Source organism: Lissotriton helveticus, chromosome 5_1 (assembly GCF_964261635.1).
Source record: "Lissotriton helveticus chromosome 5_1, aLisHel1.1, whole genome shotgun sequence".
NCBI lineage: Eukaryota > Metazoa > Chordata > Amphibia > Caudata > Salamandridae > Lissotriton > Lissotriton helveticus.
In genome coordinates this window covers 1052464943-1052488953 of record NC_136065.1, presented here as the reverse complement: position 1 = coordinate 1052488953, position 24011 = coordinate 1052464943, and the positions used below count along the sequence as shown (strand labels likewise).

The following is a 24011-nucleotide window of genomic DNA, read 5'->3' as shown; positions in this document are numbered from 1 at the left end:
CCAACACCACTTGATGATAGCCAGACGACAAGTCATTCTTATTAAACACTTTGGCACCTGCAAAAGTAGTAATGATGTCATTTATGCAAGGAAGGTGTTGAGAATCTACACAAATCGCCTTAAAAAAGGTCCCTCAAATCCACTCAAACTCTCAGCTGTCCATTTTCTTTTCTGCATAATAACCAAAGGAGATAACCAAAGTGATGAGTCATTAGGTTCAATAACCACATCTTCACACATTTCCTGAGAATTTCCTCTAAATCTTCCCAGACACTAAACGGCACTGTTCTTAGCTTGTGCTTTACAGAGGATCCACCACACTGTATATTAATTTTGTGTTTGAACCCTGTGATCCTACCCAGTGTGTTACTGAACACCACCTTGTACATTGCAGATCAATCGTTGATGGAATCTTGAACTTGCTCACTGGGTCCACCATCTGCAACCAAAGACACTTGAACCTTCCTTCCTGGCCTCAACGTCATGCCGAATAAACCTTGGTGGTACCAACCTAAAAGGTTCAAACCCTTTTTGGACTCATACACCTTGCCAAAAAATCTCTTATTTATTAAACTTCATGTGGCATTCAAGATAACCTATAAGTTTGATCTTTCTACCATCATATGTCACAGGGTTTCTGTCCTCTGGCAACAGTTTCTTCTCACCATCCCACATTTGATGCCATAACTCATCAGTGATCATAGTCACCCGTGCCCCGGTAATCAACAAATAAATTCAACACCTTCCCATCAACTATGTTTTCATATGGGTCTACACAATTTGCCTCACCACAAGTTCTTCATCATTTCCCTCAATTAACTCTTTGTTGGAACTGTAATTGCCTATTCTATTGGACACCTTATCCTTCTGAGATTAGCACACTTTGGCCAAATGTCCTACCATCCCATATGCTCTACACTTCACATGTTTTACCAGTTAAGAACGACCATTAGACGAATGACTTGGATAACACATCTAAAACAAATGTTCTTTTGATTGAAAAACCCTTACTTCACCTCCTTCTTTTTGGCAAACTTGTTAACCTGTTCTTTTTGTTTTGAATTGCCTAACGCTTTCACCACAGTGTTGGACATAGCCCTTCTTATAGGAATTTACCCCAAACTATTTTTTCTCCTAGTCTTTGCTGACTCTCCCTGCATGACCTTAGGAACCAGGGCACCTTCTCACTGTACTGTAAAGGGAAAGTGCGAGCGCCCGCCTCACCCGCATTGGGCAGGGGAGCACGCAATGTGTTTAGCTGCCGTACCTCTGTGCGCCCTGTAAACAGGTACACCACATACATGGGGTGGGTACGGTCCTGGCTAGTTGTGGGAAGTAGCACTGCATGTGCCATCCACCGGATGGCCTGTCAAACCGGTATTGGACTTGTCATTGGATGCTGGTGGGGCACCATTGCTCCCCTGCCTATATTGGTATCACTTACGACTCAGCCAACACTGAGCAGGCCATCCCATACCATGAGGGCATCCCCCAGGAAAGCCCTGAAGGGAACCAAGGGGATGGTAGGCTGAAGACCGGGTGGGTACATGTGGGTGTTCCCTGCTCAGGTAGTAAAGAACCCCCCACATAGGGCTTTCTCTGCCTTGGAGTTTGGCTCTTCCTGTGGGATACTCCTTGGGTGTTGCTGATTCTTTTGTGTGGGCTCAGGGCTCTCAGCACATCCTCACTGTCATGGCAGTGGGGAAGTGCATGCCTCTTCCTACACAAGCTAGGAAGAAGTGCCAACACTGTGTTCAGAAACATGGGCCGGTCTGCCAAAGCAGACCAGGGAGTGCGCACTGGTACCTGGGGGATGTTACCTTTGCGCCCAGACTGCCATTCCAGGCAAGGGTGTGTGCATTGGCCCATATGCTGTTTTGAATACACGTCCAGCCAGCCGTGGCAGGCTGGTGGATGTTCCCTGGTACCTATAGCATTGTGGACAGGTGCTTGGTCTGCCATTGTTGACTGGTGAGTGCATACCTTCAATCCCTGGTGTTTTAACACCCTGGTCAGGCCTGCAGTGGCAGGCCTTTTCTGAGCGGGTGCACCCATAGTGCTAGTGGCAAGGTGCCCAACCTGCCTTTGCAAGCCTGGTGTGTGCAATTGCATCCATAAGGGGAATTACTCAAGTCCGGCTGGCCCAGACAGGGTGGTGAGCACGTACTCGCACCTAAGGTGTTAGGGCCTGGGTAAACCCATTGCCCGGTCTGCCATTGCAGACCAGTGTGTGTGCATTGGTAGCTATTGTGATTAAACTCATGAGCCGTCTGCCAGGGCATGTTGCTGCATGTGTGAGCGCGCACCTATGGTGCCCGTGATTGCGCATGCCACCTGCCATCGCAGGCTTGCGCGTAAACACTCACACACATATTAGTTAAAGCTGTGTCGAGTCTGCTGTTGCAGACTTGGGCGGGTGCACTTGCACCCCTGGTGCTGGGGACTATGTGCCCAACCTGCCATAAAAGGTCAGTGTGAGCACAAGTGCATGTGCGCCCAGGTAGTGAGGAATGCCTGTGTGAGTTTTCTCTACCTATGAGGCTTGCTCTTCCCATAGGCTAACATGGGGAAGAGGTTAAAATTAAATGGGCTGCAATAGTGGATTGCAGTGGAGCAGCCTCATGACGATTCCTATCAATGGATTTGCCATGTCAAACACTTTTCAATGGTAAAGGAGGTTTGGCATAAGTCGCTTACAAATGACACTTGTAGAATATGTCTAAAGACAATGATCCCTAGACAGTCAGGTACAGTGGAAATTAATATAGACCCAATCAGTGCTATATTCTCTGTCCAGCCAGGCAGGTTTTTAATATACAATAAGCTTATAACACAAAGTAAGCGAAAAATTCAAGTGGGACACAACCTGCCTTGAGGGCTAAATGGGATAGATTGGAGAGAGAGGTTCTAAGACTAAGCCTTTTGGTGCCAGATCATTGCCCCACTAAAGATTAAGATCTGCATTCTATTGCCCCATGGCAGACAGGCCTACAATTTAGGGCAGACATCTGTGGTTCAAAGGGAAACCCCTTGAACCACCCTAACTTCAAAGACCCATGACAGTATAACTACAGTGCCATCCTTCAGCAAGGGGTGAGATAGGCTTGAGGGGATGCAGGACCGGAGATCCCAGACTGTGTGATGCACATTGCCAGAGGACTCCGTTGGGCACATGCTGAGTAACTGCCCAAGAAGGTGACCACATGCCGTTTCTGAATTGTGGCTGGCATGGGCCAAAGACCTGCTGAAGCATAGCGCATTGAAGTGCACTCTGTAAGGGTCTGTCTGCAGGCCTCATAATCTCCCAGAGATCTCAGGCACATCAAAGATCTCCTGTCGAGAACCGGTGAAATCTAGAGAAGGGATGGGCCGAACTTGCATAGTCGCGCTACGCAAAGCTCCGCGAAACGGTAAAAAATCTCCACGAGCATGCAGAGTTCTGTGAGCATGCCGAATTGCTTGTTCCGGCCGTTCGTGATGCTTTTTTCCTTTTCGCGAACGCTTTTAGCGTACTCGGGGGATATATCTCGCGAACACGCATTTTGAAAGTGCGAACAAGTAAAAAATTCCCCTAAGCCACGGATCGCGGAATTTTGGGCAATTCCGTGTTCTTAGCGAACCGCGAAATTACCCAAATTCCGCAAGCGGAATGGAATTTACCGTCCAGGCCTAATCTAGAGAGCGGTGCCATCTCAAGTACCCACATCAGCTGCTGAATCCCAACTGGTAGTGCAGTGTGAGCGTGGAAATAAGACATGTGTCTGGAGACCGGATTGTCTAGTGTGGAGCCCCAGAAATCTTGCCCACATCTAAGGCATGTGGTGTGGTTCCTGTACTGCAGGGAGCCTGACACTCATAAGCGTCTAGTTGGTGGTGAGCATATTCACTGGTTGCGGGACCCCGCATGGCCCCATTAGTCGATCGTGCTGCATCTCTCTCATGTGACACGCTGACTGCATGCTAATTGCATGCAGTGTCCGATTCACAGGGTGTAACCCTTGGAGATGGGGTGTGTGCCCCTAGTAGTGTGTCATACTACCTTATGTGGCTCTGCTGAACTTGCACCTGTGTGTGTCATTGGACTGGTCTGGGGCAACCTGTATCATCAAGCACTGGACGTTGAGACCCATTTCCAGTGAGGTATGGAATTTGCAACGCTTCATTGTGTGTGACCAGAATTGCCTGGTGCAACCCATCTCAATGTGCACAGGTCATTGTGTCTCATTTCCAGGGAGGTAAGGAATTTGCAACTCTTCCTGTTGGAGAGCTGAAATGTCTGGTGTGAGTCACACCAGCGTGCACCTGACGCTGCTCCCGGATTGCCGGGGCACGACCCTGATCATCGTGTACTGCTTGGGTGCCTCTTCCTATCGAGAGGATGCGTATCACTGTTGATGACTGGAAAACTGAAAATACACCTAATTTATGCGTGTGCATCTCAACTGATGCTGACTGTCACAAAAATGAAATGTTTAAATATCAGTTGAGAAAATGTGAATAACACAACAAAATATCAGTTAATGAAGAAGGCTGGCAGAAAGCCCCTATAAGTAATCATATACCTAAAATTCTACTAAACTCAAAAGATCTTAGCTGACCTGAGACTTAACAAGCATTGGCAAAGACAATACGTCTGGCAGTGGCTTTCGGGGTTTTGGCTTTGTCAGGGCTTGTTTTGTCACCGTTTTTGTAAAGCATTATTGCTGAGGAATCAGCCAGGCCCTCATCAATATAAAACATTTTTTTGAATAAAAGCAAAAATAATGTTTTGGTCTCTTAAAGAATGCATTCCCGTAGCAGTCCGTCACATAAGAGAACTTTTTTGTGTGTGTATGTGCACCGTGTGAAATGGACTAATGCCTTCACTAGCAGAGCAATTAGCCAATGGGTGATACAGGCTGACCTACTGCCCCATGCTGCATGCTGTAGTGGGAGGAATAACAATTTGAATAACAATAACAGCCCAACAGATGAAAAGAGCTGGCTGAAAGCCCTTATAATTGTATTATAGATACAAGTTTAGTTAAATCTAAAGGGCTTGACTAACACCAGACCTACAAAATGCAATTGACCAGCCTGTGGCAGCTGAAAGCCAGTAAAGTTACTCTGTCTACCTTAGATAAAACAACATTTTTTTTCATCCATCCTTTGCAATTTTTAGCAACCTGTAGCACTTTCCTTGACAATTTTCTGAGAAAATTGTAGGAAAGCTCTCAAATGCAATGTCATCCTAAGGATTTTGGGGGCTCTGGCCAAGACTTATTTTGGGGGCCCTTGTAGGGAACAAATGTGCATTGTATTATCCATCTCGCTAATTCAGGCCTGCATAATGCCAGACAATATTAAATTATATGTTAATCTTTGACAGGATAAGAAAAAAGGTTTCCTCCTTAATGGGACCCCAAAAATCCTTAAAATGGCACTGGCCGAGAGAGAGAGGTAGATGTAGACAGAGAGTGAGTGAGAGAAGTTCAGTAGTCAAATAAAGAGAAAGTTCACTTTCCCTGGGGCGCCCTTGGTAGGTGGGGGCCCAGGCAACTGCCCACTTAAAACGTCTCTGCTCAAACAGATTCTATTAATCTGATCTCCCATATTGCATCTTTGTCATCAAAAATGCAGTTGACGACTCACACGTTTACTCGCGCTCTCAGTGTATCCATGCACCACGCTCACTGTCAGTATCTATTCTAGGTGATTTCTGATTTCTGTCATGTAAAATTATCTTTGAGGGTGCTTTTTTCATACTATGTCACGTTACTTTTAATGCCCCCATCCCTACTTTTGACCATCTTTACCTCTCATAACTTTTCCTTCTCTTGATGTCTCCTTTATCTCAAAGTTCATTCAAAAAGTGACATAAAAACACAAAAAGTAACCAAAAGAAGAAAGTAGTCAATTTTGTTCTGCTTGAATTCTGACGTTGATCATTTTCAATCGAGCTTCTAATTACAATATTTGTTTTGAAATATTGTACCTTAAAATGTGCCATCGCTTGATGTATTAATTGATGAAAAAACAAAAATAGTCTGGTAAGTGCTGTATTTTCATTGCATTTATATGAAGGTATCCATGTGGTTAAATTGAATGTAAATAAGAACAACTTGATAATATATGTTTTCTTCTTCCTCAAATTAAAACAATAGATCATAGTTTGTGCAACTAAAAAGGGAACTGATTGCAACAGTGCAATTTGTTGCCATTTACCGGATTAACCGAAAAATACATCAGTTCAGAGGACGATGTTTATTTTGTTAATTGTAATGGACAAGGTTTACAGTATACTATTGCATTCTTCTAGGGCACAGTTTCAAACTGCACTAACTCTTGTGTGGAACGTCCATCAGTACTTGGCTTCATACAATTACAGTTCAGTATTGTACTGATAATTGTCTTGCTAAAATACAATTTTAACTACAGGTGCAGCAACCACCATGTGTGTCAACTTGTTGAGAGATAGTTCCGAGCAGCTTCCACAGATCCATTATGCTCAATTTTCTAGTTTATTAATTCATTTTTTAATTATATCAAAATAATGAACTTACGAATTATCACCAAAACTTCATAAACCATATTTCATACCAATAGTTAATTATTTTTTACTAGGCAAACGCACAGTGTGCAGTATACCTCTTATGAATATAAATTATTTGTTCTGTGTATAATTTCTTACAGTTCACAATAAAGGTACTAAGCGCTATACATTTAATTGGGGAAACTGTTACTGAGGAATGATAAAGTTGCATAGGCTCAAATTCCCAACGTTCTCCAGTAGGGGAGCCTACACAACTCTAATTCTATAATAGTGAACTAAAGTACCCTACTATAAAGACTCCAAAATAAAGTACCAAAGTATAGACTGTCAATAGTTGAGGTAGGTGGCCGATTTCTACATTTATTTATATCAAACGCTTCTAAAACCTAAGACCCACATTTGCTAAAAATTAGGCTGCGTGCTGAAGGCCAAAAAATGGCGCAACACCATATTTACAGATTCCCTCTCCAATTATGTCATTAGCTGTGCTAAAAATGCTGTGTTAGTGCAAACGTGAGGTGAGCAGTGTCATGCGTGAAATCTGTTCTCGAGGCACGCCATCCAGTACAAACCGTCCACTGGTAAATTGTGTAAGTGTAAATGACACATTACATGTGGAAATAGCATGTAATATTCTGCTTCATCATTATTTGGACTTTTTTTATTTGGTGCTAGGATCCCATGCTAAGCTTGGTTGCTCAACTTTAGTAAATTAGGGGTTTGGGATTGTGCAATGCAAAGGCATTTGGAACTACGGCCACGTGAACTTTATGTGCAACATTTTTAATGTAATTTGACCCACCTGCCCTAGTTAATAGTAAAACTGGACATAACCTCAAAAATGCAGCATCAAAGCAGAAGGAGACACATGAAACAATCACCAACAGTCTTCCATATATGGTGAACGTTCTTTGAGAAATGTTCCTATAACAAAGAGCAAACCGTTTTGTGCTTCTCCAGAAAGGCTTGTTTAACCTTTTCCTCATTTTGGCAAGATGTTCACAAATCCTGATGAAAGAACTTAAGAGTGACCCAATTTTTTTTTTCGTTTTAGTAAAGATTGGTCCGGTTACAACAAAATCCTTCATTTGAAATTTTGTTGCAACCTTAACTGTGGAGTGCTGCAGCAGTCTATAAAAGCACCACACAGCTACCAACCTTGTCTGACGCGCAGATCTTCATACAGTGCTTAGTTCACCATTCCAAACTGCCTGCTCCAAACTGTAGGAGAGAGTTTGTCATATTTCACGAGTTCGTTTCTGGGATTCCACAACTATTTCCTCGTATTATCAGATTTACTAGCTTGCGGTAAAATAGTACGCTTCTTGACTATTTGGCCATTATAAGCAGAGCAAATTCTTCATCGTCTCCCTTTGATTTTTTGCACCACGTTGGAGATGTGCCCCACCACTTCCCACTGCAACTGCTGTTCTTAACTTTAGTTCACCTACACAGCCAATGCACTTCTTGGAGTTTCTGGATATTTCCTTTCTCTTGGCTGCTTCTCACAGGAATCCCTCAGCTTCTTTTGTTACTGTTTAGTCTAAGTGAGTGGGTGACTGGCCATATGTAGTACTCTGCACTACCAAAGTATCCTACATTTACTAGAATATTCTGATTTTAGTTACTTCCCGAAGAACGCTAGAGACTAGGCTCCATATATTTCTTTAGGGAATTAGTTGCAAACTTAGATATTTTGGAAAGAGAAACTTGTTGACGTAAATTAAGGATAGCACGGAGAAGCATATTCTACTGTGGATTATACTTCGGTACACCTGGCACTTGCCTTGCATTTCGTGATGCCAGGGGTCATGAAGGCATGGCAGGAACATAAGGTAATCAACATCAATGAAGGAGCTGATCCCCTCTGGGTTGAAAGTTTCTTTTTGGGAGTGTGTGCTGGAAAAAGGTTGCTCGATCACAAGGGCTAAAAAGTCTGAAACCATCAAATGTTCCCACCCAACACTATCAATGGTCTACAATGGTGATGTTGGCAAGAATAATGGTGGTGCGGCTGATGCTTGATGTGCTACAGCATCTGATAAAAAACACTCTGCAGGTTAATGTGTAGCAGAGTACTTCATGCTGTTCCGTATCCCGTAAATATACCAAGAACCCAAGCTCATCATCAAGAGATTATGGGGCACATTTACAAGCCCCTTGCGCCTCTTTTACACTGCCATTGCGTCACTTTTGTGACGCAGCGGCGGCGCAAAAGATGCACCATGCTGCGGGGTATTTACAACGTGACGCATCTGAGAGATGCGCCACGTTGTAAAGCCCTGCGCCAGAAGTAGGCGTTCCTGCGCGGGGGGGCCTTCCGGCACAGGAAAGCCTTCCAAAAGTGGCTGAGTGAAATCTACAAGATTTCACTCACTCACTTTTGAGCCCATGCTGCGTCAAAACCATGTGCCTGCTTGAAGCAGGCGTAAGGATTGATGCAGCATTGTACAGATAGGGCCCCCTAGAGCATTGCTGGAGCTGCGTTGCGCTTGCAACGCAACTCCAGCAATGCGCCGCCTTTACGGCATAGATGCGTCACGCACCTGTGCCGTTTTTGCCCCATAGTGCGCCGCATTGTAAATGCGGCGCATCCATGGTGGCGGAGCCTAGGCGCACAATAACTGGTGCATCCCTGCTGATATGCAGGGATGCGCCAGCTATTGTAAATAGCCAGTTACATCTTTAACTGCTCCAACTATGCTAATTATGCCAAACCTTGTTCCACAACATGGTGAAGTCAGGCTACATTAGATGATGCACCTGTAAGTCTTGTGTGAAAGATTAATGGTCGAGAGGTATGCTGCCCTTTCCAGTTTCATAGCACTATTAATTTTTCTGCCATGCTCACACTAAGCAGGATAGTCAGTGAAACAGTTATTGTTGCTTCCCAAGGACTTGTGCTCATGCTCAACTTCTGCAGCTGGTGTCACACATCAGGCCTGCAACTCACATTTTTTTTCTTACTCAAAATTTCACCTTGATTTATCATTCAGTAGTTCATATTACATTATTTTAACCAGCGGTTATTACGGAGCAATGATATTCTTTGGCACTGTAAGGGCAACCGCCAGGGATCTGTGATCCCTGGAGGTCTTGCAACGGTCTGGGTAAGCAATATGCTTAGCGGTGCCACTGGGACACCGCCAAGCATATTATGACTTTCCCCACCACCAGCCTTTTCATGGCGGGGGATGCATGCAAGGGGGCATATGTTGTGCCCCTGACTACATGCACCCCTTTCCTGCACGGTATGGACTGCACAGTCCATGCTGTGCAGGAACGGTCTTAGGCTCTCCCATTGTGGTGCCTTTTTAATAGGTACAGCAATGGGACCACTGTGCTGCCCGTCTGCCAGACAATGAGGCTACTCTAATCTGGCGGGTGGGCAGCGGTGAGTCTTGGCGGTGTGGTGGCATGGCGCCCGTTCCCACACCACCAAACTCAATCTCAGGCCCTAAATCATGTTAATTAGTCAATGAAACTCATTTACCTCAATTAGTCGACAAATCGGGATACATAGAGATGTCTCCTGTGTCAAAAACCTTGGCACATTGAGTTATTGGGATTAGGAGAGCCCTGAAACATGTCATATCACATCTGTTTAAAACTTACCAGATAAGATTCAGGTATAGTGCTTGCAAAACTGTTGAGATGGCCACCACACTTTGTACACAGCAACCACCATCATTTTATTGATGATAATACAAACCATAGCAGAATGTACTTGCAACGTGGTTGAACGAGACACAGGAAAATTGTAGCAATTCTATTGCTTACATAATGAGATATATGTCTAGGTACTAATGCATCCGAATGAACTCCATCAGGTTTGAAAAATTGAGCAATGTGTAAATTGTGTATTTTGCCCTTGTGCAACATTTGATTTGATATTTTTCAGTCTAAATTTGAACCTAAACGTACTTGTCCCACTTTGTAGAACATGACCAGTAAAAACTTTACAAAGTAGATTTACCCCATTCTGCTAGTGGAACATTTTACATAACAGGACCAGTGATCCTCGAAATAAGGAGAGCCACTTTTCTATGACACAAGAAATATCTGACCAAGATGCACAAGGAATGTTCTCGGGCAGAGCTGGTGAGGAGTGAACCTATATGGAGCAACACCCCATACTGCATTGACACTGCACAAGTTAAGATGAAATGGAATGTTTGTTTATTGTGCAGCACAAAATATTAATGAGCAACATTTTACCTAAAGATCCCAATCAAGCAATTGTTAGAATTGAGGTACAGGGATATGGGGTCCAAATCAAACAGCTTTGTTTTCCAGAAATAGATGCAACTTACTCTTGGAAATTTTGGAGTAAGCCAGAAGTAAGTCACAATCACTTACAGAAAAATCTTTGGGAATCACGTGTATGCTGATCTGCATAGCCTTACACAGCGTTTGGCAAAGTGGGAAAGTCAGGATTAGAACCGAAGTTCCTTGAATCCCAGGCACTGGATATCATCTCCACTGGGTTAATATTCTGGCTACACCTCCTAATACTTACTTGTCCTACTCTGCTTACCTCTCTATTGTCTTGAAGACTGGATATAGTTCATTATCTCACAGCGTAACAGCGCTTATTTTTTCTTCCTTAGGTTGGAAGGATTTTTACTTCCACTATTTTAAGTTACTTATAGTATGCAACCTCTCTTGAATGGTAGAGGAGGAAGGGGCTGGGTTATCCCAAACAGGATTTCAAAGTTATGTGCAGCAGATCACGCAAATTTATGTGACACAGTTGCACCAACCCACTCTGCTATTTTGCTATTTGCAGAATCATGCCATGTTTCTCGGGTCCTCTATGTGCCTGTTTTGGCCTACGATGTGACATAAAGATGCAAACAGGCTTTTATGGCTCAGAGGTTTGTCCAAAATATTTTCACACGTTTTAACCTTCTCCTAGCTCATCCATTTTTCCCCCTGCCCATCTGTGTCTCACTAGGTTTTATATTTTTTAGCACCACTGCACCATTGCTCGCCCCCCAAAATCTTGTTCCCTTTTTTCTATTTTTTTCCTTTTTTTGAAATGCCCAGATCTGCAATATGTTGCAGGGCTGCTATTTTCTAAAATGAAATGTGCTTTGGTGCACTTTTGTGTTGTTTTTTATTTAGTGCCTCAAAATTGGTGTCCACGATCTTGAAATTGTAAGTTAAAGTAAAAAACAAAATGGTTGACACCTCATAACACATGTGTGGTAATACAGGAGCTGCCAAACATCATGAATAAATCTGCATGTGTGACGACCCATGCGTGCGTAGACATCCTTGCACTGTTTTTAATCAGATTTGCAGATGCTAAACAGCATCAGCAATAACAATTTATTTTGTTCTGGCAAATCTTGAACAACATCAGGAAATCCAATAGGTATGCCATGATAGAGCCAAACGGCCATATCTATTGGCTTTGCCAATGCTTCTTTGCGGTCGATTACTGGGTACTTGAGGCTCTAAGAGCTTTAACAAAATCTGAGTGAAGAGAAATTTGTTAATGAACCACAAAAACTGAAAATTCATTCCCATGCTTTACAGCATCTAATTTTGGTGACAATGCTTTTGTGTTGACATTTTGTACAATTCTCTATATACACTCCCATCCAATTTGGCAAGTAAAGAAACTGAGGCACAGAGAGAGCAAGTTGTCCAAGGTTATACAATGTTTGGTTAAGTAAAGAGGCCTGGATTAGAGTCCAGGCCTTTTTGCACTGTGCCACTGGACAACATGAGCGCCTTGTGCAGGTCACCCGAAGGCTAATAGTGTCTTTTTAGATCATAACTTTCTGGTTTGCTAAAGACTTCTTGGGGACATTCAGAAAGTTGACCTAGAAATGTATTCTGCCCATTGCTTGCCATTGGCTTTGTGGTTTATAACTCACGTTTTATTGCTTTCCATTTGCCGGCTTTATTTGTTTTAGGATGTCCAGCTTGAGTTTGTACCTTCCCTTGCCCAAACCTTATTGTCAGTATCCTTCTGAGTGCTCCCTTTCTGTTTAGAGGCCTGTAAATCTTGTTCTTATCTTGTCACATTTGCTGTGCATTCAAAGACAGAGGTCAAATGTCAGGCGCTGTCTTCTGGGGGTGCTTGTTTACTTTTTTTTCTCTGACTTCAAAGTGAGAGGATTTATGTGACATTCTTGCTGGACACTGGGGTAGGAAAGATTCGATTTTTTTCTAGCACATGACAATATTTAAATGAAGTGTGTAAGTATTTCGAAACATATCAGAATTAGGAACACAAATGAAACACATTTTTGTTATTTCTGAAGTGTGTTGGAAACATATACTTTAATATGCCCAAAACAAATCATAACATTAGGTTATGCAATTTCCACACATTTTCATCTGTGCACTGTATAGTTTTATGTGCAAAACGGTATGTCTGTTCAAATGTAATGGTCATTTCAATTGAAAATGTGTTGTCTGTAATGCCAGTGTCCTACCACATCATGAATACTTCAGTCTATGCCACTACACACTACTCTTCACCACTCCACACCACTGCACTCTACCCTGCACCACTCCATGCCACTGCACTCAGCCTCACTCCACTCCACGCCACTGCACTCAATGCCGCTCTACTCTTCCCTGTCCTACTTTACTCTATGCCAATCTAGGAAACTCTAATCTACTATTCAAAACTCCACTGTAGGCCACTGTACTCTACTGAACTGGCAGTTCGGGCTGGACTGTTCCCATGAGGCACAGGGTCAGACTGATTTGCATATGGCCATGTCTGAACTGGGGTGGCAGAGTGAGCTAAAGAACGATGATGGATTAAACCCAGATCAGTTGACTGGGGGTGAGTGTTTGTATTGTCAACGCTCCGTCCATCATCACCTTTGGTTTTTCTTTGGCCACTGTACTCTACGCCACTCTGCAATACTGCACTCTACACCACTGGACTCTATGCCAATGCACTTTACTCTGTAACACTCAACTCTATGGGCCTACACTCTACGCCAATCCACTGTACGCCGCTCTAATCTACTCTGTACCCTTTCATTTTACACCTTTTTACTCTACTCCATTGCACTCTATGTCACTCTAAGCAACTGCACTCTATTGTGCACCACTCCGCTCTACACCACTTCACTCTACTCCAAAACAATCTACTCTATGCCACTGCACTCTACACCACTCTATTCCACTGTGTTCCACTCTATGCAACTGCACTCTACGCCACTCTGCTCTTAACCACTGCTCTTTACGCAAATGTACTCTACACAACTGCACTGTCACTGCCCTCTTTGCCCCTGTACTGCACTCTGCATCAGTGTACCCTACACCACTGCTCTCTTCACCATTCTACTCCACTTTTCTGACATTCTACTCTGCCAAACTGCACTCTCTGCCAATGAACTCTGCACCACTCTACTCTGAACTACTCTACTCTACGCTACTCTACTCTGCACCACTCTATGGCACTGTATTTTATTCATTGTATTTATTTTGAAAGTTTTATATAGCGCGGACAAGATCTTTGCAGATATCAGAGCGCTTTACATAGAGGGGGTACATGAGGGAGCATAGTCAGACAGATAAACCAATAGTACAAATAGGTGTATTCAACAGCACTCGTCTCAACTCTGCAACACTCAACTCTACACCACTCCACTCTGAACCACTGTTTGTCACTATACTCAACGCCACTGCACTTAATGCCACTCCACGTGATTCCAGACTATGCCATTCCAATACATGACACTTTCTGCCACTCCACTCTACAACACTCTACTCCACTCTTCACCATTCCACTCTACTACACTTCCAGCCACTCTCCTCTGCACCACTAAGGTTTAGCCATGCTGAACAGCAGCCATGTTGGCATACATTTCAAAAACACATTGGCCAAGCCAATAACTCTTGCACAGGTGAGACCTATTGGCTTAGTCAATGATTGTTCTACAATATTAATATAGTGAACTATATGGGAGCCAAACTAAGATATTATTCACCAATTCAAATGTACTCCTGTTGTTCAATGGAGCACAAAAGTACGGAAAGGCACAGGCTAGCCTTCCTTGACTGAAATATGAGCCCCAAGGGTATTTGTGTATGAAGATGGCGTGTTAACCACCGCATGAACATGCTTGTTGGCTGCATGCTCAAACATGTCATGTCGGGCACATTAGCACTTACAGTGCTCCAAGAGGAAATGTCATGCCTCAATATAAATGTTGCAACTTGTTTGGAAACTGGTTGAAGCTATACCCTATCAGCAAGTGTTGACTGAAGGCGATTTCAGATATTCGTTTTACAAAAAAAAGTGTTTTTGTGGTGTTCTTGCTTCTTCTCATCTTGACTCTGATGTTCCTGCTTGGGGGAGTGATACGAGGCAGCTCATAAACAGCGCCATCACAATACGTTGATCGTTATCTTCCTCCAGAGCTAATCCTCCCATTCTCAGCTTGTTTCTAAAGTAAGCACTTCTGTTCTGCGCCGCCAAGAAGCCGTCCGCCTCCAAGGTCTGCTCTTTCCACACTGAAGAGGAATTCTCTGCGGGATTAACCTAAACACTGCCAAGCGGTGTCGCTTACCAGGTATCACATAACACGCCGGTGACGCAGCGTCGGAGCTGCACGTGACTTCCGGGACCTCTGCTGCTAGCATTGTGCCTCGTGCATGCATCCTTCTAGTGGCGATAGCCCTGGCCTCGTGTAATCCTCTACTCCAATCTGACAATCCTTTTGCAGGGGGTTTGTCGCGGTGTGCAGTTACCTGGCCATTTAATGTGTTCCGCCTAAAATCAGCTCGGACTGAAAATGGGAAGTATGTCTTTCTTTGGTTGCTAAACAAGATATATTTCAACGAATGTTAAATGAAGCAGAGCGGTGCGAGAGACCACCCATAAGTGTGAAAGAAAACCCTACGTATTAGGAGGCGGCCTCTCATACGTGTGTGTGTGTGTGTGTGTGTGCGTGTGTGGTTGCGGTTGTGTGCGGGCCTCAGTTGTCGCGCGAGAGGCATTGAGGATTGATGGGGCACTGTCTTGGATGAGGCGGGTTAATAGACTATCTGATGGATGGAGCAGAGGCAGCTACATTAGAAGATGTAGGACAGTCTATGCATTGTTAAAGAGTGAGGAGAAAGAATAAGAGAGAGCCTTTCTCAGGTTGGTATATACACAGTGAGGTAAAGTTTCAGTAAGAAAGTCTAGTGCTGACTTTATTTTAAGATAGCGGGAGCATATACCGGTGAATGGAATTTTAAAGAAAATACGGAAACCCAAATTAAAAAGAGAAAGACCTAAATATGTACAAGAGTTACAAAGACAGATTTTGTGTAATTCTAACAGGGTGGACAAGGGGTGCAGTAGTGACTAAATAAAGTAATAAAGTGCAGCGCCAAACCCCCAGAACCGGCTAGTGCGGAATTACTACCGTCACTCGTCTGTTGTGAGACGAAGCCCTGGAGTATAATCTTGGCACGCCCACTGGCATACCTCACTCCTATCATGGCACTGTCAATGGCACTGCTGTCAATACACCTGGGTGTTCCCTAGTGAGGTATTTACAAGTTACAATACAATAAACCAATTGGACTTTTCTCATTCCAGTACTCATCTCTGTAAAAAAACAAACCTCGCACCTTGAAGTGAAACTTGGGTCTCATAAGCGCTACTTAACCTTGACCAATGTGTGAGATACTGGACAAATAATGTTATCTTCCCTTGCCTCAGACGTCAACCCCATTTATCAGCCAAATCTTGAGAGCACCTGCAAAAAGTCAAAATGCCTGTAGTTACTCTATTTTTGTTCATGCCCTAACACAATTACCCTTCAGACACTGTTGAGTTAAAGAGCAAAACTGGCATTACATATTTACTGTTCAGACGCACTAACTACTAGAGCACACGTGTGCATCTTTTTTTCTGTCAGTACAACGGACAACTCCAAATAACTCAATTGCCGAAAGGCAGGTGTCTATCATTTTGGCCTACATTCCTAAAGAGTCCTCTTTCAATGTGAACAGTAAGGTGTGAGTCATGAATATGTCTAGAAGTCACAGAATCAGATATTTGGCTACACATGACCACTAGAGGCATGCCCTTTATACAACTTACATGTGGAACTTTGTAATGTGTGCATGTGTATGCTGCATGGCATTCAAAAGGTACAGTATACACACCTAAGTGATGATTGCAAAGTATGCGTACAATAAGCGTGCGTCATTTTCAAAAGGGTGGGAAAACGCTTGTGTTTCCGGGAGAGTGACAGATGGTGCCCAGTGGGACGCAATGGAAATTTGGTGAACGCTCACAAAGTGATTTTTGGGGCACTGGTAGTGGTTAGAACATGAACAGTTTCTTGCCACACTGATCTCGATCTGCGTAAGTAAAACCGAGCAGGCGTTGGAGTCTACCAGTTTAAGTTGTATTAACAAGATACGTGTGAGAACGGAGGCGGGTGTGAAAACCATCTATAATGAAGAAGGTTATCGTTGAAGTATGCTGAATGTGTGTTTTTTTCTACTACCTGCTCTGTGTAATGATCCTGTGGAATACACAACACAAGGCACAGATTGGTAAAACAGGTGCAAACCACCCATGTATATAAAACGCAAAGAGGTGCTGACAAGCATTGGGACATGTGTATTCTAGCGTAGGGATAATTACGTAAAATGTTGTAGCCTATACATACTCACACGCATAACTTCCTGTATTCTTTATGTTTCTAGAACTACGCCGTTGTTAATCGGGCCTAAAATACTTCAGACTACTTTCTATGGGTTTCACGTTCGGAAACAACCTGCCCACCCCTCACCCAGGTTCAAACGGGCCCTGCCCCGCAGCCTCCGGGCGGATAACGCTGGACCCTGCGGCGCTCGGAGGGCGGGACACTGCCCTGCACGTGGAAGGGCAGGAGGCAGCTGGCTCTGCCAGCTCAGGATTATCCCAGCGAGCACTGATTCAAGGGGGACAGTTCATTGTCATTAACACCGAGGCGCCGACCCTGACTCAAATTAGAACCACATTCTCATGTAAGCTGCTGGTGTAGGCGAGGGAGCACCGAAGTCTAAGGAGGTATACCTTGTTTTAGGAGATCTGAGACGCCTCGCAACATATTTTGGGTCAGGGACCGCTTATTTTGGGCCACTCCACAGCCGAGCAAATAACGGTTCCTGGGGTCAACATGGCAGTCATGGCAACCGGTGTGAATGGCCTGTCCGCAAAAAAAGCTCTGAAGGTGTCGAGCAGTTTAAAGGCGCGCTGTTCTGTAGTACGCGAATTGCGCGAAATTCGCAAATTTCCATTTCCAGGCCCCTCGATCTGCCATTTTTCGCCAGCGCTGCATCGACTCCTAAAGTTCCCAGAAGTTTTTCAGCTCCTGGAAACGCTGTATCATAGCGAGATGAGATATGAGCCCGGGGCTCTCCCCAGGCGGTAAGGTGTCCTATACATTAACCAATATTTAGGGCGATTTCTTAAACATGCCATTCAGTTACCTCTGCAATGCAGAGATGCCACTCACGTGGTACATCGCACAGACGCCAAAATCCATACTTAATGGTAAGTGGTCTTCTTTTTTATACAACATGTGTACTATTATCCTATTTTTTTTTACCATTCCCACCCTAAAATATATTTAATTCAAATGCAGACCAACGGACAATAACACATTCTTTATTTGCTGTAACCCCTCTGATAAGATGTCCTTCACTCCAATGCAAATCGATTGACAAGTAGCACTTCCGCCCCCTCCCTCACTGCTGTAAATGGTTTGTTTCCTAATGCTGATTTTTATGATTTCATAGTAATTAAAAGTCAACAGCTCTCCGAGCCCGCATTTAGTCACTTTGTAAGGAATTACAAAGTTCGACAAATATGGGTAGGAGGTTAAACGATATACCGAAGATCACAAGATGCAATTAAGTGGGTGCGCTGGGATTCAAAACCTGGTGCTATACAGCAACTTAGCCACTAGGCAATCCCCTAAATAATAAACACCGTGCTTGCATAACCCAGGTCGGCAAGATCCCCTATGTCTTATGCTCCGGTACAATAAACATGTTACTGGCAGTATTTAAACTTCCACTTCATTGCCGTATATAACTGCAGTCCCATAAATACACGGCGATTGTTAATAATACACTTTCGCATTTTATGCAGGACTGGAACTTGGATGCTGAAATGTAACATTAATACCCAACAACTATCAATGGATAGCTGGAATACTTTGAAGGAATGGATCCCCTGAACAGGCAGTTAAGCAGTCCAATGTCTCCCAGTTTCAAAGACGTTCCCCGAGGAATTGATTTGAATTTGCCATTTGTTTCACGCCATTGCTCCGACTTCTTTTATTTCCCCCGTCTGCAGAGGACGAGATTTACTCTGCATTTTAATTGCTTTTGGATGAGGGCGCCTGATTTTGAGGTGAGCAGATGTTCCCTATTTCACCCCTGCAGCCGCCTCTCACCTCAAACTTCTTGTTGGCGCTCTAATGACTGCACAACACCCCGAAATGCTCTTCTGTCGGGGGCACAGACAAAGAGCGCCGCCGTTCTCCGTGGTGCAGCACAAAAAGGCACATTGTCTGTTTTGAGACTGAAATATGTTGCGCGCACCCAAGAGGCCCTCATATGTAAACGTATTTTTAATGTGTCATGGAGTGAGAGAGAAACAAGTCTTGTGTTCGCCCCTCCGCGCGTGCTTCATTCATCACCACCACACCCCCTGCCACCGCTGTGCCAAGATCTGCCACACTGCCAGTGCAGCGCACGTAATGTGGTAGCCGGATGGAGAGATGCTGGGAGCATCTGTCCGTCTATTTGCAGGGATGAACAAGAGAGGCAGTCACCAAGAGACAAGTGCAGGGCACCTTCATTATAAGAAAGCAAAAATACCAAAAAACAACAAGAAGCCAGTTTCATACAAAGGTGCACAGTCATGCCAATCACGAACAATGAAAACTAGCCTATTGCACACAGTTACAGTTAAAGCGTGTCATAAAACCAGCCACAGTGCGTTTTAGAAATGGGAACACACACACACACACACACGAGGCTAAGACCCGTAGGCACGCGCTGCGTGTTGTGGGCATGCACTGACTTTTCGCGGGTTGTTACGCTGCGGGGTGGGCTGGCCGCTGCCCTCTGGGCAGGTGTAGCGAGGAGCATTGCACCGGGGTATGTATACTCACAGCCTCTCCGTGCTCCGGGGGATGTTCTTGGGCACGGCCTTGAGTCCCAAGCCGTGGCAGTCCACCGTGGTCCCGCTGCAGGTACACAGAGCCGGGCAGCCGTGGGCACGCAGCTGGCACACCGCACTCCAGAGCATCAGCCAGAGCGCTGCCCTCAGCCCCACGGAGCCGGCGCGCCCGCTCCTCAGAGCCATGCTGCTTCCGAGCTAGGCAGGGGAGCCCTGTGTCATCACACGCTGCCCTCCAGGGGTTCCGGGCTGCGCTCCGAGGCTCTGGCAATCTCCGGGCAAACAGGAGCAGGCAGATGCAGTAAGAATAACAAAAAAAATAAGCAAAGTAGAGGGGAACAGAGCACAGCCTGGCGTCTCTTCTGCTGCTCAAATACTGTATCCCACAACGCAAGCAGCACCTCTGTACTGCTCCCCGGCGCTGGCTTTTAACTCTTGCTCTCGGCTCCTCTCAGTGGCTGGAGTTCTGCCTCTAGTGAGCTCCCTGCGCCTGGCCGGGTCCCCCCTTCCTCTCTGGCTTTCAGTCTCAGTGACTCAACTGATAGCCCGCGAGATGCATAAATGAGAGAGAGGGCGCTGATACGCGCACACAGGGGCACATAACGGCAGTCATCCATCAATCCAAAGACACACATATCAGCCCTGGCTCCTCCCTCGACCCCTCCTCCCGCACCCAGAGCCCCGCTCGGGCTGGAGGGGAGCCCGCAGTTACAGAGCAGTACCTTCCGCGCCGGAGGGGCGGAAGGAAGGGCGCGCACAGGAGTGGGGACACACAGCAAGCCCCTTGGGTGGCGCAGGGCAGGCACGTCCCCATCGCCACAACTTTGCACCTTATAAAAAGTAACAAGGCGCGTGCGTGCCCCTATCCTTGCCCTCGCCTCTCTAGTCTTGGAAATACTGCCCCACGCTGAAAGCACACTCAAGTCAGTCGTTTATTGCACGAACAGGTCAAACTTTGCTCATGGTCCCTGGACTCCAGAGTGTACATCTCTAGTTATACAATGCCATTACCTGGCCTCTACCTCCTCCCGCGCTCTCCCTTTCTCCAAGATTGCAGGATAACAGGCTGCTGCAGATTCGGAGTCGCAACCGGCCCTTTCAACTGAGAAGTGAAAAGACCCCAAGGATAAAAGGTCCATTCAGAAAAACTGAGAAAGAAACGCGAGGGGAAACGGCTCCCCGTTACACCCTGCTGCTGGGCTGCAGACTTTCCAGCCAGCCACCGTGGTGGTACTATGGCTGTTGGCAGAATAACGTATGCTTTTCATTATTTTGCACAAAACAAGAAGGGTTAGAGCAACGGAGTCTAGTTCTGCAGAAAGACCTAGGCTATTATTGGCAACAATTTGTCTGTGTAGCAGGCTTTGCAGGCGCACCTAAAGATGTTATCACTAGAAGGGGGGATGGATGGGTGAACGATTGGATGAATTGTGTGATAGAAGGAAAATGGAGATAGGAAGATAGATAGGTAGATAGATGATATATAGATGCAACTACATTTGCAAATTCATAACAAAAAATTGAGAAATGTATCAGAACGTGGCTGTTTGTGTGTGTGTTTGCCTGTGTGTGTGTGTGTGTGTGTAAATGCTGACTGGACGTGCGATAATACTCAATGGGGGTGACGTGCATTGATCCCTATATGTTAACTATTGGGGTAGGAATGTTTCCTATATGGAATTCAGGTCTGTAGTGTACCCCTTCTCTGAGCAATCCGGCAGCATGTGAAATTGGTATCCTGGCATATTTGTGGCCCAGATAGCATGCTCATCCAGTGTATGCCCTGAGGCCTAGACGTGCCCATGGTACAGTCAAGGCTCAGAACCTATTCTCTGACCTGGATGGGTGCTGTAAGTATACCCTCTATTACAACATGGATCTGCTGTCCATGTCCTGGGATGTTGACATACAGTGGTGCTGGCAGCATACTGACTTTTGGAGATCCGTTGTCATGAGAAGATTTTTTTTTCAGTTTCTGGGGGAGTGTGGCCTACTGGCCCCCACACATGTAAAGCTCTGCACCGATGTAACACCAAGACCTTTCATTGGAATTCTGTGTGTGTGTTGAATGTGGATATGGATGGAGGATGGGTGGCACATACATGGTAGATAGACTTTGTGTCGTCTAGTGGAATCCATTTTGGATTGGTCTTGGTTTAGCATAGCACAGAGGGACAGTGGGTGGAAGCAGCTACCCAACACAGTGGAAATGTATTGCACTCATTCCCAGTGACTGAGGGTGGAGACACAGATACTGAAGTGAGGGAGGATGGGGACAGAGATATCCCCAGCCGTTCTATGAGGTCCTTTTATCAAGGATTTACTGCTTATGCATTCTTAAGCAGTGTAATTTGGTGGATAGTAGGGGAGAGGGAGTGATCAGCAGATTCTGTTGGTTTGAGGAGAGAAAGTTTATAGGCAGGGCCTGCCCATTTGTCTGTCCCTGATTGCTATTTCAACAAGGCGGATGACAGCTAGGTGCAGGGACTTCACACTTCATTGTGCCCCTGTTTTATATACTCCTGCTTGGAGCTAGCATCCTCACTACCTGCTGTAAGAGCCACCACTTTGCAAAAAGGCAGTCTCCACAACAGCCAGAAAATTATGTTTGATAGCAAAACACCTCAAACCGGTTCCAATACCTTAAACAGTGGTTGTATATATTCCCTGTCTGGAAAATGAATATACAAGTGGGACCTACACCATCCCACTTCGTTCCAGTTCCAAGTTCTCCATGTTCAAGGAAGGGAGTGCCCTGCATTGTACTCGAAGAGCTGCTGTGTGACTAGGGTTGATGTTTGCATGCCACCCAGTTGTCTATGGGTGAGGGGATATCATCATAAGTATGCACAACTTGCTGGATAAGCCTGAATATCTAGATTAGCTACCTTACTACCTCACCTCAACCTTGCAATGAGGTCAGGGAGAACCAGGAAAATGCAACCCAAAGCCAAAAGGCAAGAGTCCTTAAGTGATAACTCAGACACGGCGGAAGCACTTTCCCTGGACACACCTCAGCCCAGAGTGACTCACGGACATGCTCAGTCACCACAAACTAACCTTTCGATCCCCCCGGCACTTCTTCTCCCCCTACACTGTCGGGGCCAGCACCCTCTGTCAGCTCTAAATCCTCAGATATAAAACAAGGCATGACAGTCAGCGTGGCCTCTTCCCCCAAACGGGTGACATTGAGGGATTTCTTTAAAAACGCAGCAGCAACAAAAAAGCCCGGCCTTACCCCAAATACCCCGCACAGCACTACGCTGGAAACTACAGTTGCCCCTGTGTCTTCAGATCGGAAGTTAAATCAAGTAAAGGCTATGATTCATGATGGCCCCCACAGGTCAGGCCTCAGTCCGCCTCAAACTACATCTTCCTCAAGGACTTCAACGAAGGACGAATACTCAGCTCCAAATGTTACAGAGAGCTGTTCACCATCACCTCCACAGGGATTTAACGTGCTTCAATACGACCAGCCACCAGCCAATATAAAGCCAACTCCAGTCTCGCCTCAAAATTCCCCTTTAAGGGACGACGACCACCTTCTTATTAATACAAGCTCGCCACCACCGTTACCAGCAAATGCACAGACTATGATTACGGTCTCGGACAAGCTTGCTGGGAGTAAACCAGTATTAATCGCTCAAAGGGAACTACATATTGGGCCTACCTTACGCGACAACTTTATATTACCCATAAAATGCATACTAAAGCCATCTGACCAGTGCAACTACATGGGCCCCTCAACAGGCAGCCCGATTATTAAAAATTCATTTGACTTGTCTTTTTTCAATGACGATCACAACAGGCCATCCGCCAAGGAGAGCTGCCGCTCGCACAACGAGAATATTCTGTGGCCTCAACTCCTGCAAACACTCCAATCAACAGTTTCAACTTTAAACTACCATTCCGATAAATTGGATCTGCAGGTGGACCTCTTAAACACATTGGCCGTGTTCACAGATGGGATTAACAAAAAGCTAGAGGGCCTTAACGCCTTGATTATAAAGGCACAATCCAAAGCTCACCTGGCGCAGGCGGTATGTTGCTGTTCACCAATAATTGACAGCCTCTCCTCGTTACCTCAGTTCCTTGCGTCAGTTCTAACTGAAGTCAAGAAACTCCCGCTATCAGGGCAGACCTGCATTACATCCCAGGATTATTGTTCTCCTGTGGTATCTAACCTAGTCATTCAGAAAACAAAGAACAGCTATCAAGGCCCCGATAACAATAAAACCTTATCAAAAAGTTCGAGAAATGTCAAACCAACAACCCTTGGCACTACCAACCCCATTCTTGAACTTCAAAATATGGACAAGT

The 24011-nt window shown here is 45.2% G+C and overlaps 1 protein-coding gene across 1 annotated transcript in view; it reads right to left on the bottom strand.

The window, feature by feature from the left end:
• Positions 1-20118, bottom strand: part of SLIT1 (slit guidance ligand 1) — an 899254-nt gene extending 879136 nt beyond the window's left edge. The window contains exon 1 of the mRNA XM_078643589.1: positions 19684-20118. Within this exon, the coding sequence (XP_078499715.1) occupies positions 19684-19877 (194 nt within the window). The 5' untranslated portion in view covers positions 19878-20118. The remainder of the gene's footprint in view (positions 1-19683) is intronic.
• Between the last annotated feature and the right edge of the window lie 3893 nt (positions 20119-24011).